Source organism: Caloenas nicobarica, chromosome 8 (genome assembly GCF_036013445.1).
Source record: "Caloenas nicobarica isolate bCalNic1 chromosome 8, bCalNic1.hap1, whole genome shotgun sequence".
Taxonomy (NCBI): domain Eukaryota; kingdom Metazoa; phylum Chordata; class Aves; order Columbiformes; family Columbidae; genus Caloenas; species Caloenas nicobarica.
This window is the reverse complement of record NC_088252.1, coordinates 4,979,905-4,993,814: the sequence shown is the minus strand read 5'-3', so window position 1 is coordinate 4,993,814 and position 13,910 is coordinate 4,979,905. Positions and strand designations below refer to the sequence as shown.

Genomic DNA, 13,910 nt, shown 5'->3' with positions numbered 1-13,910 from the left:
ATACATCAGTAAGAATGAGTAATGCTAATTTAGCCTGCAGCTGAGTACATCCGCTAGAATAGGAATGAACAAAAGTACTTGCTTAGCTTGATAATTAGGAGAGATTTATGGACCTCAGGATAAACAGAGCATGTGAAGGTTTGGAGTTATACCTCTGGGTGGTTTTTTGTTTGTTTGTTTTGTGTGTTTGGGTTTTTTGGTTTTGGGTTTTTTTGGTTTTCTTTTTTTTTGTTTTTTTTTTGTTTTGTTTTTTTTTTCTGATTGACAGCAGAATTCCCATTGACTTTTAAGGAAGTCTCAGAGGGTAAAATCAGGCAGCGAGTGTGCAACAAACGCAAAATATGGAGAAGTTCTCATGACCTGCTGAATCAACCTAACCTGTGAGCACTGGAGCAAGATGTGAAGGAGTTGAGGCAGTGATGATGTTATTAAAATTTCATTATGTTTAAGGAAAAACTATACAAATACAGAGCAAACCAAAACAGTTAGTGTAGATAGTATGATAAAGCTGAAATGACAGAACTCTATCACTATACTGACTTCTAAAACGCTTTTCTCTGCCTCATCCTGCCTCCCGCCCAAGCCAATTAAGTCATTTTTATGCTTTGAAGATGGAGTCCTGTGACCACAGACTATCTTATTTTCTACACTACTGTACAGCATCTCAGCATAACAGGGTCTTATTTCTTGCCTGTAAGGCCTAAGTAGGACAAAGCTACAAATAAACAACATAACCTGGAAACTAACCAATGCGAACGATGTAAAAAATAAAAAAAATAAAAAAAAAAAATAGGTACCAAGGAAAACAGTACACAAGGTTAACATATACTTGATATTTAATACTGAAGATCTGACAGGACATTACACTGCAGACTGTCACTAGCACATAGCCACAGTATTCCAGACTCCGGGTATCAGAATCAACCCTTCCAAGAAGCTGACATCTCATCTATGTGGTGCTGGATCCACTCCAGATACTGACTAACCTTGGTGTACACTCCAAACTTCTCCCTTCTCCCACAGCCTTCACCCCAGCTCACCAGTCCTACCAAAAACCAAGTATCCTTATATTTAGTGATCATGGGGCCCCCACTGTCCCCACTGCAGGAATCCTTTTTGTCCCCTAAGCTGCCGGCACACAGCATGTTGTCAGAGATGGCAAATCTCATGGCCTGGGCACACTCGTTGCGGGGCACCATGGGGATTTCAATGTAACTGAGGAAAGTGGAGTAATTGTTGTTCACGTCGCTTGTGCTGCCCCAGCCAGTTACCACCATCTGCCTCCCGCTCCTCGTCAGCTCCTGCTCTGCCAGGTCACGGGTGGGAAGGCAGATCGGGAGCGCGTATTTGTTATACATCACGGGCTCGGCCAGGTGCAGCATGGCTATGTCGTTATCCGAGGTCTCCTTGGTGTAATTTTCGTGGGTCACACATTTATCAACCCAAATGGTTTGCTCTTCTGCCTCAGTACGGAGACGGTGGAATTTACCTGGAAGAGCAAACAAGAAGGTGACAGGCGCTACGGAACCTTCCTTCGCCTTGACCTCCAAAGCATCTGAATTACACTGGGCTTTTGGACTGTACTTCACATTTTTACTTCCCTTGTAATATAGACATTTGTTCTTTCTAGGTGGACCAATCTGTAAACTTTCCATATTTACCTACATCGTGAGTACACACGGTACTAAATGAATTGGTACCCCGGAGCTACAGTCATCAGTTGAGAAACTGCAATGCCTGTGCATTGCCCTGTGGTGCTGGTATCACACTATGCTTGTGCAACTGGAGAGATCTTCTTCAGGAGGAAAACAATCTTGTTGGAGTCAGCATTAAGAGCTGGAGAGCAAGCATACAGCTAAGCAAGACGTTTACAACAGTACATGAGCTTTATGCTGTACAACCAGTGCCTGAATGAATGAACTTCAGGGTTTGTAAGACAAAAATGACTGACTGGTAAGACTGTTCCTTTCTGAAATCTTGCATCTATATTTCAAGAAATTTTGGACCACTTCTCAGTCGTTATTTGTGCTACGTGATTACATCCACTTTGTGGGCCAAGCAGTTAGGGAACAGTAAGCAGGAAATGAAGTTTAAAAGGGCCAGAAAGGCAAGAACTAGCCATTTGTGACACAGTGGAAAAGACAGAGAAAGGTCTCTCTGACAGGCTGTGAAGAGAGAGCCCCAAGAATAATTATCAGTGGCTGTCACATTTCTGAACTGTGCTGTCAGTTAATTTAAGCTTCCTCTCAAGGTCTACTCCAGTACAGACTTGATAACGACACTTCTTTGGAGAACTGTCCATGATGCACCGTGGAGCTGCAGACAGGCACAGGGGGTGGCAGGACAGTCAGGCTGCCACCTCACCTCTGCCCACGTGTGTGACAGAAGTGTCCTCTCCTTCTCCATCTCTCTACAGGTGAGTTGGAAGTTGCTCTTTATCACCACCTTTTCAGATGTATGCTTCACAGCATTATTCTTCAAATCAGTTCCCCCACCCTCCTGTTAACTTTTGCCTTCTTTCACTCTTACTTGAATCCCTCCAGATACAAACTCTAAAGCCAAGTTGCACTGACTTTGCATGACCAAGCTCATCTGAAGTCACTTGCTCCAGTGTAAGTTCCCCTGTCCTTGAGCCTGTCAATGAGGTATTGCAGCTGTTCTGCCTTTTTTTTGTGTCAAAGAGCCAGTGTTTCCAGGCGTAGGGACTTCATGATCCACAGTAGTTCCAAAAATAGATTCTCAAACCTAACACTCACTAATCTGTTTGGTTTTTTGGGTTTTTTTTCTGTTATCGTGACCTCTCTTCTTGTGGTGACAGCATCCATAGCACCTTGGAGCCCGTTTCCTTGCTGCCCATTCTGCCACTGCTGTGGCTGGGGGCTGACTGGCAGATTTCCAGTGGGAAGGGGCAGGGGCTTATTTTTATCTTTGCACACAAAAACCTCTGCTTTAGGCCTCAGAAATAACTCTGGACTTGAACACAGTTAGATCATCTCCTCTGAGGCTGCTCCAGCCCAGAAGACCCTTTTGACTTCTGATCATGCAAACTTCCATTCTCAGTTGAGTTATCTACCCCAGGAGTTTCAAGGTCCTGAAGTCCTGTCCACAACTCGATGTCCTGAACCTAGAGGCTGTGTGAAATGTATCTGGTTCCTTCTACACAAAAAGGAGCAGCATAATCTTGTTGCTGGCAGAAAAATATAAACTATGAGGTTCTGCATAAACAAGGAAGTGTAAGACCTCTTCTCTGAATTGAATCATTACATTCACTTACCCGCTTCATTTTCTTGGAACTCTGAACACACTTCTGGATACTCTTCAGCTGGAAATGCAGGAACAAGAGCCAGAAACAGGAAAACAGGGCTGTTCTCAAATCCATCTTCCAAAATTTCAGCTACTCTGAGACCTAACTTTTCCCTTCAGACACTAAAAAGCCACATAAGTCCTGTTAGAAGACTGCTCCCCAAGCTCACGAGCGCAAACTCTGACGAGAGCTTCCCCTCCAGTTTTGCTCTCACGGATGGCAAGAGGAGAGCTGCAGCAGGACAAGTCCAGAACAGCGTTGGGTACCCAGCCTGAGGCAGGTCAAGTGTCACCTCCGCAGTCTCAGTGCCGACATCTTCATCACTGTCACAGAGCTCACAGCTGCCCCGCAGACACAGCAATGTCTCCATTCAAAACTCTTGTTCTATGTATCTCGCATCTTAACAACGGATGTGTCTAGAGTTTAGAGCATGTGTTCTTCCAATGAGAATCGCTTCTCTGGTGACAGTAAAATGCCCAAAAGACGTGTAAAAAGACAACCACGTGATGTTAGGCTGGGTCTTAAAAAGGCTCCCTTCTGCTTGACCTGGAGTATCCTTTGGAGAAGAAGCTTTTCTCCCTTTGTGAAGTCTCAGGCTGTGGTCATTTCAAGCCCTGATTGCTGATCATCCTTACACTATAAATTACTCTCTATACTCACTCCACATTTATGTGTGAGATGCCTCTTGAGTTTCATTTAGGCAAAAAAAAAAAAAAGACCTTCACAAATCAGGGCTCTCAAGTGCTGACAATTTTCTTCACCCACAGAAAATCACTTTTTATTTGGACAGCAGGGGACTCTCTTGAAAGACCCCACCCCTTCTTTCTTTGCTGCAGAGAGATCTCTGGGCATGGTTATCCCCCCTGAAAGCTTGTCAGACTGCACAGATCTCCACCAAGACCTGCAGTATGAGGCCAGTGTGGAGTAATTTACGTGCAGCCTCAATAATTCCCCTAGTTACCATCTTCCTGCTGACCTATCCCCTTCAAGTTACACTCAAAGCTACATCTAGCACCGCAGAGCATTCAAACACCATACGTGACAGCTGCTTTTCCTCAAAAACATTCCAAGATCATTTACCAAGCAAACCGCACAGGCTTCTTCTACTTAGACCTCACTAAAACTAAACACACATAGTAGCAATCATTTCAAAGGGAAGAAAATGACTCACTAGTCACTGGAAGTGCTTGGAGCTGTGTAGTCTGTTTGCATATTTCCAACCTACCACACATAATTCTCCTTTCATGTCCCTCTGTGGTAGATATTCTGGCACTAAGAGGACCTAAGGCTACATCACACGCTTCTCCATTCATCCTTTATGTTGAACAACGGAGGATGTACATAAACACATGCATCTATATGTGCCTTATTGTCTCTGTTCTCAAATATCTGCACATCCACAGTGTATATGGAACATGCATACAGACAGTATGTTTCCAAGGTTATGTATACAGACAATATATTTGCAAGACTTTCCACAATTACTGGGAACAACGTACCTTTTCACTAACAGAGAAAGAAAGCAGTTGAGCTGTTATGCCTCTGTCACCAGTGGTAGATAGGAAACACTAATCCAAAAAGAATTTCTACTCACGTGTGAACAGAACGCTAATTATATTTGTCTGTTAATTCAGGAGCAGTACTGTACTTGACATAGATTTTCTCATGCTTAAGAGCAGCAGTGCCAGTAAAGACAGCACTGTCATTCTATAGCACTTCTTCTTCTGTACTGACACTCTCTTAAGTAATGGTGTTCCAGTGTACAAAAAGGCAGGAAGAGGCACTGTGACATTCTCCTCCTGGGATCAAGACTTTTCTTTTGAGTATTGGGATGACCTTGAATATTTTCATCACCAGAAAAACCCTAGCAGAAGAGACCCAGTGTCTTTCTGCTTTACAGACAAGCAGCAGTGCTCACAAGTCGTCAGCTCACCTCCATACTAAGGCTTATAGTGCCTCAAATGAAATCGGATTTTTACTAAACTTTGTTGTTTTGTGCTAAGGTGTACATTAAATACTTCATAGACAACCTACTCCTACAGCCAAGAAGGGCTTCTGCCTTCATGCCTGCTAGTCTCTCTCATGAGAGGATAAACCTTGGGAATGAAACAGTTATATTTAAAAAAATACAGACAGACTTCTTTTCCATACCAGCTCTTACTTTGAGCCCCTCTTCTGCCTCGGTGCAGTGTGCTGCCGTTAGGACCCAAGATGGATGGATGAGAACACCTCCACACAGAAATTTCCCTTTGCTATTTTGCAGCATAATCTGAAACAAACAAACAAACAAACAAACAAACAACAACAACAAAAAAAGAGAGACGTCTGACACTGCATGGAGCAGTACACATATTGTACACATCCCTTGTGGCTGCAAAATGCCCAGACGCATCAAGCACCAAAGCATGTCACATTCATTGAAGCCAAAGCTCCACCGTGAGACAAAAGCATGATGAAACAGGTCTCTGTGGAACATCTACAAACAAGCTCTGAATGTTCTTCCTGAGTGAGGGCTGGCTTAATTCAAATCAGCACAGGATGATGCTGGTCACTGCAAAGAAGCACTTCGGCACTTCAAAGCTTTGAGACACAGAACTCAAGTGAGGAGATCATTCTTGTGTCCACAGCACACCAGAGACAGAGCATCATCCCAGGCTGCAACTCTCATGCTATGGTGTAAAAGGACCTTTAACGTCAAAGAGAACCAGGGCCTGATTAAATGCATCCACTAGTTCCACAATAAGCTCTGCAAGGCCTCCCCTTTGTCTGTGACGTCCCAACCTGCTCTGTAAAGTTATGGCAGATTTTGTGGATTAAATCTGCTAACTTGAATTTATGACAGATGGCACTTGTAAGAACAGATCCATGCGGAAAGGGGGAGAAGATGACCTCACGCTTCCACCATGAGGCTGGAGCATCCATTGCGCAGCATGAGCTGTGGCGATTCCGCGGCCTTCCCCAGGATGGAGCAACAGCATAGGTGTGTGTCATCACTACCCTCTCTCTTGACATTGTTGGCCAGGTAAGGTAAAAAACTTAGCAACAGCGACAAGGTCAAGAGTCCTAACAGACTATAAACTACTTTTTCCTGTTACTACCATTTTTGGGTTGCTTTTGAAAATGCTAAGTTGAGGAAATCTTAGCTTCATGTGACACAACCACTAGCAATGCAGTAGGAGCCTTTCAGAAGGCAGAGCTGTTTGGGAAGACCCTGAACTATTTGTGGTGAAAAACTCTTTTCTCCTTACCTGCCAAGGGCTGTTTCCCCTTCTTCCTACTTTTCCCTCAATGAGCCGAATATTGAATTCTGCCTTGGCTTCAACATAGTCCATTTTCACTCTTCCACAGGGGAACTCCACTACAGGAGATACAGAGACATTAACTAGCAAAGACCAGATCACTCAATACAAAACTTCTTTCTAACACATTTCCCCCATATCTCTAACCCAGGCAATACTATTCAGTGGTTTCATGGAAGTCCCTTAGTGCTCTGCAGAGGAGGCCGTTTCCCGATTCCCCTGTATGTCTCCACGAAGCAAACACAGGTTAAAGGCCATAAAGTGGGTATGGAGTTGGGAAATGCAGGCAGAGAATTACTCTGCATGAAACAGATGTTTTGAAAACTAGTACAAAGTGCACTGAAGACAATTCTCCCATAAAACCTGCTTACTTCATGTTTGAATAATCCTCTGTCCAATCTGGACTACGAACATGCTCCTCTTACCTACAGACTTGCACATGGTATGGTCATTCATCAGCTGATACCCGGAGGCGCAGCTGCAATAGCGGCACTGGTTGGCAGGGTCATCCCTACAGAAATGTTCACATCCTCCGTTATTGACAGAACAGTTGGTGTATTTGACCTCTGTGGAAAAAATGAACAGCAAGAGAGACATGAGAAGCTGGAAAGCCAAAGAGTCACAGGAAAGTAAAGTGGCAAAATGACATTGTGATTCAAGTGAGCAACAGCTGATGATGGATTTGAGATGACAGTTGTGGGCTCTAATGACACTTGGGCCCCAAGAGAGCAAACTGGCCTCGGTCCAGAATAAGGTAGTGGGGAGATGGAGAAAAGATATTCTGTCAGGGCAGGTAGACTGGAGAACAGAAAATTCACTGTCACTGAGCGCAAGTCAGACAGTGCAAAGTGTTGATGATACATGTCATACACACTCATCCCTAAATATGCTATCCAACTTTTGTCGAAGAAGAAATTGTCACGGTAATAACAATCAAATATTTGCAGTGGATTTTTTTTTTTCCCCTGTATTGTAAAAAACTCCACCATCATCCCTGTATTGACAGTTCCAAAGTAACTGAAAAACCTGCTTTACAGAATTATTTCCAGTATTTTTGTAAAAATTAGATATCTCAGATCTCGAAACCTCTCCCATAGGAACACGAAGTTCATTTTGCTTTAGATAAGTGCAGATAATCCTTTTACCAAATCATGAAGCAAAAGAGAAATCACGTTAGTAAAGACAGTGAGTATACTGAGCAATGACAAAAGTGCTGATCCCTATTACACAGAGATCCTTGGCACAAAGAATGTTATTTTATAGTGGATTGAAGGCAGCATTACCGTAATTGCACAAAACCCCCTCCCAGCCTTTGTTGCAAATGCAAGAAAATTTTCCAATATTGTCCTTGCAGATCCCATTGGAACAAGGCTGCGGTTCGCACTGATCTCCATCTGAAGGAGAGGAAACAAATTCAGTCCCTGCATCACACAGAGCTCACAGATCAAACATTAACAAGAACAGATCTTCCCCAGATTCCCAAGCATCACCCACAATTTCAGCCACCAAATGGTGATACCTCCATGGTGCCAGCAAGGGGACAAGGGCATTTTTTGGGTTCTGAATTACAGCTGCAGTGAGTGGAGTGGGCAGAAGTGGATGAAAGAGCAAAAGCTGAGGCAGGCAGGGACACACAGGTTACTGCAGAATTGGTTTTTGGACCATGTCAGGCAGGGGCAGAGCATCAGAAAGAACTTCCGACCACTGCCTTAGCTCTGGGGAGATGACTGACGGTAGGCACAGATGCACCTCCAGTTTTTTAGGAAGGCTGCTTCTTTGATAAGACAGAAAAACATTCTTTGCACGTACCATATCAGAGAGAATGAGAATTTGGATCGGTATGTGATACATGGCAGCAGGAAGGCTGAGTACTCGTTACTCTTGAGGAAACAGAGAGAAGTGATTAGGAAAGTCTTTTACTTACCTACATACTTGCTCCAAAAATCTCGCTGTGGAGAAACAAAAGTTACATTAAGGCTGAGATAATTTTTTTAACAAGCAAGTGATCTGAAGTGTATTGTGGGCTTGGCCATCAGAGCACAGCACCCCAGGCACCAGCATCAGTCTCATTCTTCTTGGCAGGGTAGTGACTGGCACTACACACCAACAGAACTGGCCGACACAGACACTCCTGTATTGCCCATAACCAGCTCAGATCCTCCTGCCTTGCTCGCACACCCACCAGCACCACGGCCCCTCAGTATCTCCACAGTTTCTCTGTTTTCTTGTCCCTTACTGCCAGGTAAGTGACCTGTGTTGTTGAGCGCACAATTCATTTGTGCCCAGTCAAACGAAATGTGGGCATCGTGAGGACTGACCCCGCTCCACGCTGGGGTCTGAGCGACAGCAAGGACTAGTCCACCCTGTGTGGTGAGTCTACTCTGCTTAATGCAATAAGAAAAAGTCCAAGCCAGCACAACAACTGAGTGTGGACAGGAGCAGGAATCAGTGACAGTGACAATAAAGGTAGCGTCCAATTGAAAAGATGAGGTTTGGAGAAGGAGAGAGGACCCAGTGATAAATGTTTGTCAGGCACGAATGGGAGACTGGGAAGATACAGAGAAAAGCAGCCAGGGCTGGCGAATGGACAACAGAGGACAAAGGACTGGAAGGACTGGGAAAAATGCAAAGAATAGCCAATGGGGTCAAGCAGGGATTGGGACCTGGCTGGGACCTAAACTTGGCAGGAGCAGCCAAGTTTTGTGGCCTGTAGAGATGGTAACTTGACAATCACTGTAACACAGCTACATTCACAATCATGCCTACACCTTAGGAGTCAGGAGTGATGCATGTTCAGTGCTGACAGCAAGAGCTCCTATGCACTGCATTGCAATACTTTAAAAAAAAATGAAAAATGGATTGCTTAAGTACCACATTCATCCTTAAAAAAACCCAAACAAACAAACTTACTGTTGCTTCCCTGGTTTCAAATATCTCACTGGCCTCCTCAAAGTCACAGAGCTCTTCATTGCACTCACGCTCCACAGAACCTGGTTTGAGCTCCTCCAGAAAAGAGTTCGCCCGCTTCTGGATCTTCAGGACTTGGTTCGCATCTTTATTGGTGTAGAATACTAGAGAGAAAAATGTGAAAGCACAAACAGGGAAAAGAGCTGGCTGAGAATTGGCAGCGGTCCTGCCCGAAGGACACTTGTCAGAGTAACAGCCCCTCTCTAGCACAGCACAGCTGCCCCAGCACCCACGGGCTGTCAGGCTGTGCTGCAGACGCCAGTTCCAGCCTCTGCTTGGGGACACTCGGATCACAGGGCTCACGAGGGCTGTGACCAGACAACCCAGCGCTGTGTCTGTGAACCTCTGCTACAGGAATTCAAACCCCCCGAATGGGAACGATTCCAGCCACTCCCCGCCACTGACAGAGGAGGAAACGCGCTTGCGGCAACTGGAAGAGGGTGAAGGAGATCTCTTAAAAAAAAAACTTACTTGAGGTACTACAGAGCCGTGATGAGCAGGCAGCCAGCAGCACCCCGACAGTGACGAACTTCCACATACTGCAGCAGGATCACCTGAAGAGGAGAAGGTGGGTGTGAAGGGGAGCGCTGCTGAGCTCAGTGCGACCCCCGTGCTGCAGAGGGTTTGACCTGACAGCTCAGCCAGATCCTGCACTTGTTTTTCCCAGAGCAGCTCTCTTGCTGAGCGCTGTGTTGTGCCCTTCCTCCCATTCCAGCTCCAAAGCAGCTGTTCGTTAGAGGCCTCTGGACTGGTTTGCTGGTTCCCCTTAACCCCGCGGCAGCTCCTCCAGAACTTCTTGTCTGCCCCAGCATCCTCCCCTGGTCACCAGACATTTTTGGCAAGTCTTAGCTTCATTAAAGCAAGCTGTACTTTGAAATCCTGAAGGATACGATACTTTTGAAGCACTTACTGCTTTATTCAGTGTGAATCAGTGTGATCTATTCTTCCGCCATGAGCTCTGCTGGAATTTAGTTAATCCATAACTTCACATATTTACTCTTTGGAGTGACATGAAGTGCTTTCTTTTTAGTCATTAAACAAACAGTGCTCAGGGGGAGCTTGACAATTTACTTGCACGTAGGAGAAAAGTGAAACAGCTGAGGCATCCACTCTGCCTTTTTCAACTTTGTTTCTGATCCTCTGGCAAGTACAAATGGTTATATTTAATTTGTAAGCATAACCACTCAGTACTGAGGCCTCTTCAGAGATGCTACCACCTTCTCACAAGACGCAATCCCCCAAAAGGTCCTGCTATTTTTAAGAGTTCTTCCACTTTAAATCTCATCAAAGGTTCCACCACAAAACAGCCAAGCCAACTAAACCCCCGTGCAGGCAGGAGCAGGCAGTGACACCCCACCAGCTGCCTGCTGTGAGTAGGCAGGGTGAGAAGCTTGTACCAGCACGCTGCACCTTCTGCTGTCCTGGATTAGTTCTCATCAGCGCAAAATCTTCTACTGCATTTTGAATATTAAACTTTTTAGAGAAAAATCATAATCCTTTTCCCAAGTTTTCAGGCATCAGAGATGGTTCAAACCAGTGTGCTCCTGTTCTCTGAAGGCAGTTCTTGTAGCAGCACCTCTGCAAGCCATCCAGTGTGTGACATCTTCATCCGAATCACCTGGGCAATCATGTGTTCTTGGGGGTCCCGCATCAGAATATGTGCCATCAGATGTCAGGGAAAGGTGACTCCTCCCAGGATTGCAGCTCATATCCAGTGACACCCGTTAGGAGGGCTCTGACTGCTTATAAAACTTCTTTTTATCTTACAAACTTGGCCACAGACTGCCTTGAGAACAAGCTCTCTTTAAACACCCAAAGGTTTATGTTTCAAAGTTCATCCATTTTGGACTTGTGCTAAAAAAAGGGATTGTGACATCCGAAATTACAGCTGGGGAAGATGTGTACACTCTGAAGCTCTGTTGATATATTCTTTATCCTCAATTCAGCCGTTCAATAGGAAAATTTCAGCCAAGATTAACAATAACACATTTTTGCTGAAAATAAAGTTTATGAAACAGACCTGAGACAGGAAACATAAAATAGGAAATCTAAAAATAAACAGGTGTAGTACCATATATTCAATGTATTATTTATATAATATTTGTAGCTGACCTGGCTATCTAGACACAGTGCTTCGCTATCACATACGTTACATGCTTTTGAATACACTTTTGTTTCTAACACTAGGTATAGGTTGGAAATTTGGGACATGTACATCAACTGCCAACCTAAAACATGTAAATCAACATGTCAGCCTCCTAAGAAATATTATTTTTTTAAACCTATACTGACAGTAAGAATGAATAAATTTAGGTTTTCATCAGCCCTTGTGTTTTGGAGGCTTTATATTCCTACTTTCCCATATCTCTTGCTACCACCATGCAGAAATATGTACTTTAAAAGCCAGCACTTGGGCTCTCAGGTAATTGCAGGGCTCCAGGCACAGGGGACTCAAGAAAATATGCTCCCGGCTACTTCGAGATCTGCCCAGTTTTGTATGCCAGGGAACCATTTCAACCTAAACAATTACAGTGTTGGGATCTCTACTTTCTAGGTCACCTTCATTAAAAGAATAGCAGTTTTTCTGAGGAAGGCAAAGGGGAAAAAACAGAGAAACTTCACGAGAGATTGACAAGACAGAGGACGCTCCACATCATTTTAATTAACACTGTGGAGAGTTCTGATTCAGAGTGTTACCAACAGGCATTAATAATCAAAGGAAATTGCCTCCCTGAAGTAAAAAAAGTATCCTGGATCTTTCAAATTTCAAAGCTTAAGGATATCCCTCCTTACAACCTGAAAGGCAAGAGCACACCAGACTGCAAACTTTGTTCTTCTTGGTTCCCCTGTGTATAAAAAAGCCAAAAGCTTTGGTTTTGCCTCTTCCACAGGAAAGCTTCTGGAAAAGTCTCAAATGTGTTCTCAGCCTTTAGCTTCTTAGCTAGGAGTGCTGAATCACTCTTCTCAAATTTTTCCAAATTGAAATTGTAATTTAAAATGTAAATTTGCATAAATTAAATACACTGTGGAAATATGTAAATTTTGATAAAGGCAGGAACTGGGGTGGCAAAGTTACGAGTCCTCAAAACCACAGCTCTTCAGCAACAGATCTTGTGTTGCATCCACCAGTTCTTTCTACTTCACCAGAACAGCTTTTGATTTGTAACAAACCCAAATCTGAATAATCCACTGAACAACACAGGCACTAAGCCTATATCCACACCACACAAGGACACTACCGAGGCCTTCCTCTCATCCTGGGTGCTGACTTCTTACAAGACCTGTAGAAACGTCATGTTCTGTCAGTCACCTCTCCAAATGAACCATCGGAAATGAGGCAGAAAGCTCCAAACAGGCATTAAGAGGGGAAAGACCAGCTGATACACACAGCACCAGACAAACCAGACCACTCTTGCTTCCCTAGAAACCCAAGCTGAAATATTCGTCTCTTGGGGTTGCTCGTCTTAAAATAAAAGCTCCTCAGGGGCCAAGGTTTTGCACAGCTCACACACCAGCAAAGGAACACGCTGCCAGGAACAGAGAAACACCTCTCTGTGCAGAGCCCAAGATTAGCGATAACATATTTTTGCTGAAAATAGTTTACGAAACTTTATTTTCATAGGCAGCTCAGAGCAGGTTGCTGGGAAGCGCTGCTGTGCATCCACTTTCCAGCCTGGGAGCATGAGCAGCACCACAGTCCACCAGCCAACCTGCCACCCCCTTCCCACTCCCAAGGAAGAGCCACAGGCCACAACTGACTTGTATTGTACCCTGAGGTCAACACCTGTGTGTTTTAGGCCATACGCAAATTCCCCCACTTGTTCCTTTCTTGAGAAGACATGAAGACTTAACTACCTTCAAGGTCATTTGGTGAGCCAGCAAAATGCCACAACTCTTTAGAGAGAAGTTGCTAGAGAACTGCCATGTATCTTTGAGCTGTTATTAACATGCAGTATCACACTCCATGGTCTCAAAACTTCTACATTCTGCCTATGTGAGACTTAAACACCTGAAGCTTCCCAAGGTCCAAAGCTGGTGGGTGCACAGTTATTCATCCCAACCAGGAATTTACCTCATGACTCTGAAGCTGCTTTACAGGTGAGGAATGACAGGGCTTCTTCTAAACCTGTTCACTTCCAGTGCTGCCCATTCAGCAGGAGCAGATTTCCTCGACTCTCATGACACTCTACACTGTATTAAAGAAAAAAAAACACACTAAAAAATCCAACCAAATACCATATAGGACAAGGGGAACGGCAGCAGAATATATTTTTAAAAACCCTTCATTGGTACTTCAAGATCTTCACAGCAGACCTCTCTCCAACTCCACTCCACCCTCC

The 13,910-nt window shown here is 44.4% G+C and overlaps 1 protein-coding gene across 3 annotated transcripts; it reads right to left on the bottom strand.

The window, feature by feature from the left end:
* Nucleotides 1-818: 818 nt before the first annotated feature.
* On the bottom strand, nt 819-13,743 carry LOC135991344 (vitamin K-dependent protein C-like). Of its 3 annotated transcripts, XM_065639903.1 has the most exons (10): nt 13,643-13,743; nt 10,481-11,564; nt 10,042-10,124; nt 9,514-9,674; nt 8,528-8,552; nt 7,887-7,997; nt 7,029-7,169; nt 6,553-6,662; nt 5,456-5,573; nt 819-1,489 (listed from the first exon to the last, which is right to left on the bottom strand). In XM_065639903.1, the coding sequence occupies exons 3-10, from the start codon at nt 10,106-10,108 to the stop codon at nt 921-923; spliced, it is 1,302 nt and encodes a 433-aa protein (XP_065495975.1). In that variant the 5' UTR covers nt 10,109-10,124; nt 10,481-11,564; nt 13,643-13,743; the 3' UTR covers nt 819-920. The 3 variants fall into 3 exon arrangements, with proteins under 3 accessions (XP_065495975.1, XP_065495974.1, XP_065495976.1); XM_065639902.1 differs by having other exon boundaries at nt 10,042-11,564; XM_065639904.1 differs by having other exon boundaries at nt 1,350-1,489; nt 5,466-5,573; nt 10,042-11,564.
* Nucleotides 13,744-13,910: the final 167 nt, after the last annotated feature.

Bases quoted from the DNA above. Each gene is read 5' to 3' on its own strand.
- LOC135991344 (XM_065639902.1), bottom strand. From the start codon at position 10,108: ATGTGGAAGTTCGTCACTGTCGGGGTGCTGCTGGCTGCCTGCTCATCA. The intron at 9,675-10,041 runs GTAAGTTTTTTT...TTTTCTCTCTAG, and splicing joins ACGGCTCTGTAGTACCTCAA to TATTCTACACCAATAAAGAT. The intron at 5,574-6,552 runs GTAAGGAGAAAA...TGTTTGTTTCAG, and splicing joins GGGGAAACAGCCCTTGGCAG to ATTATGCTGCAAAATAGCAA.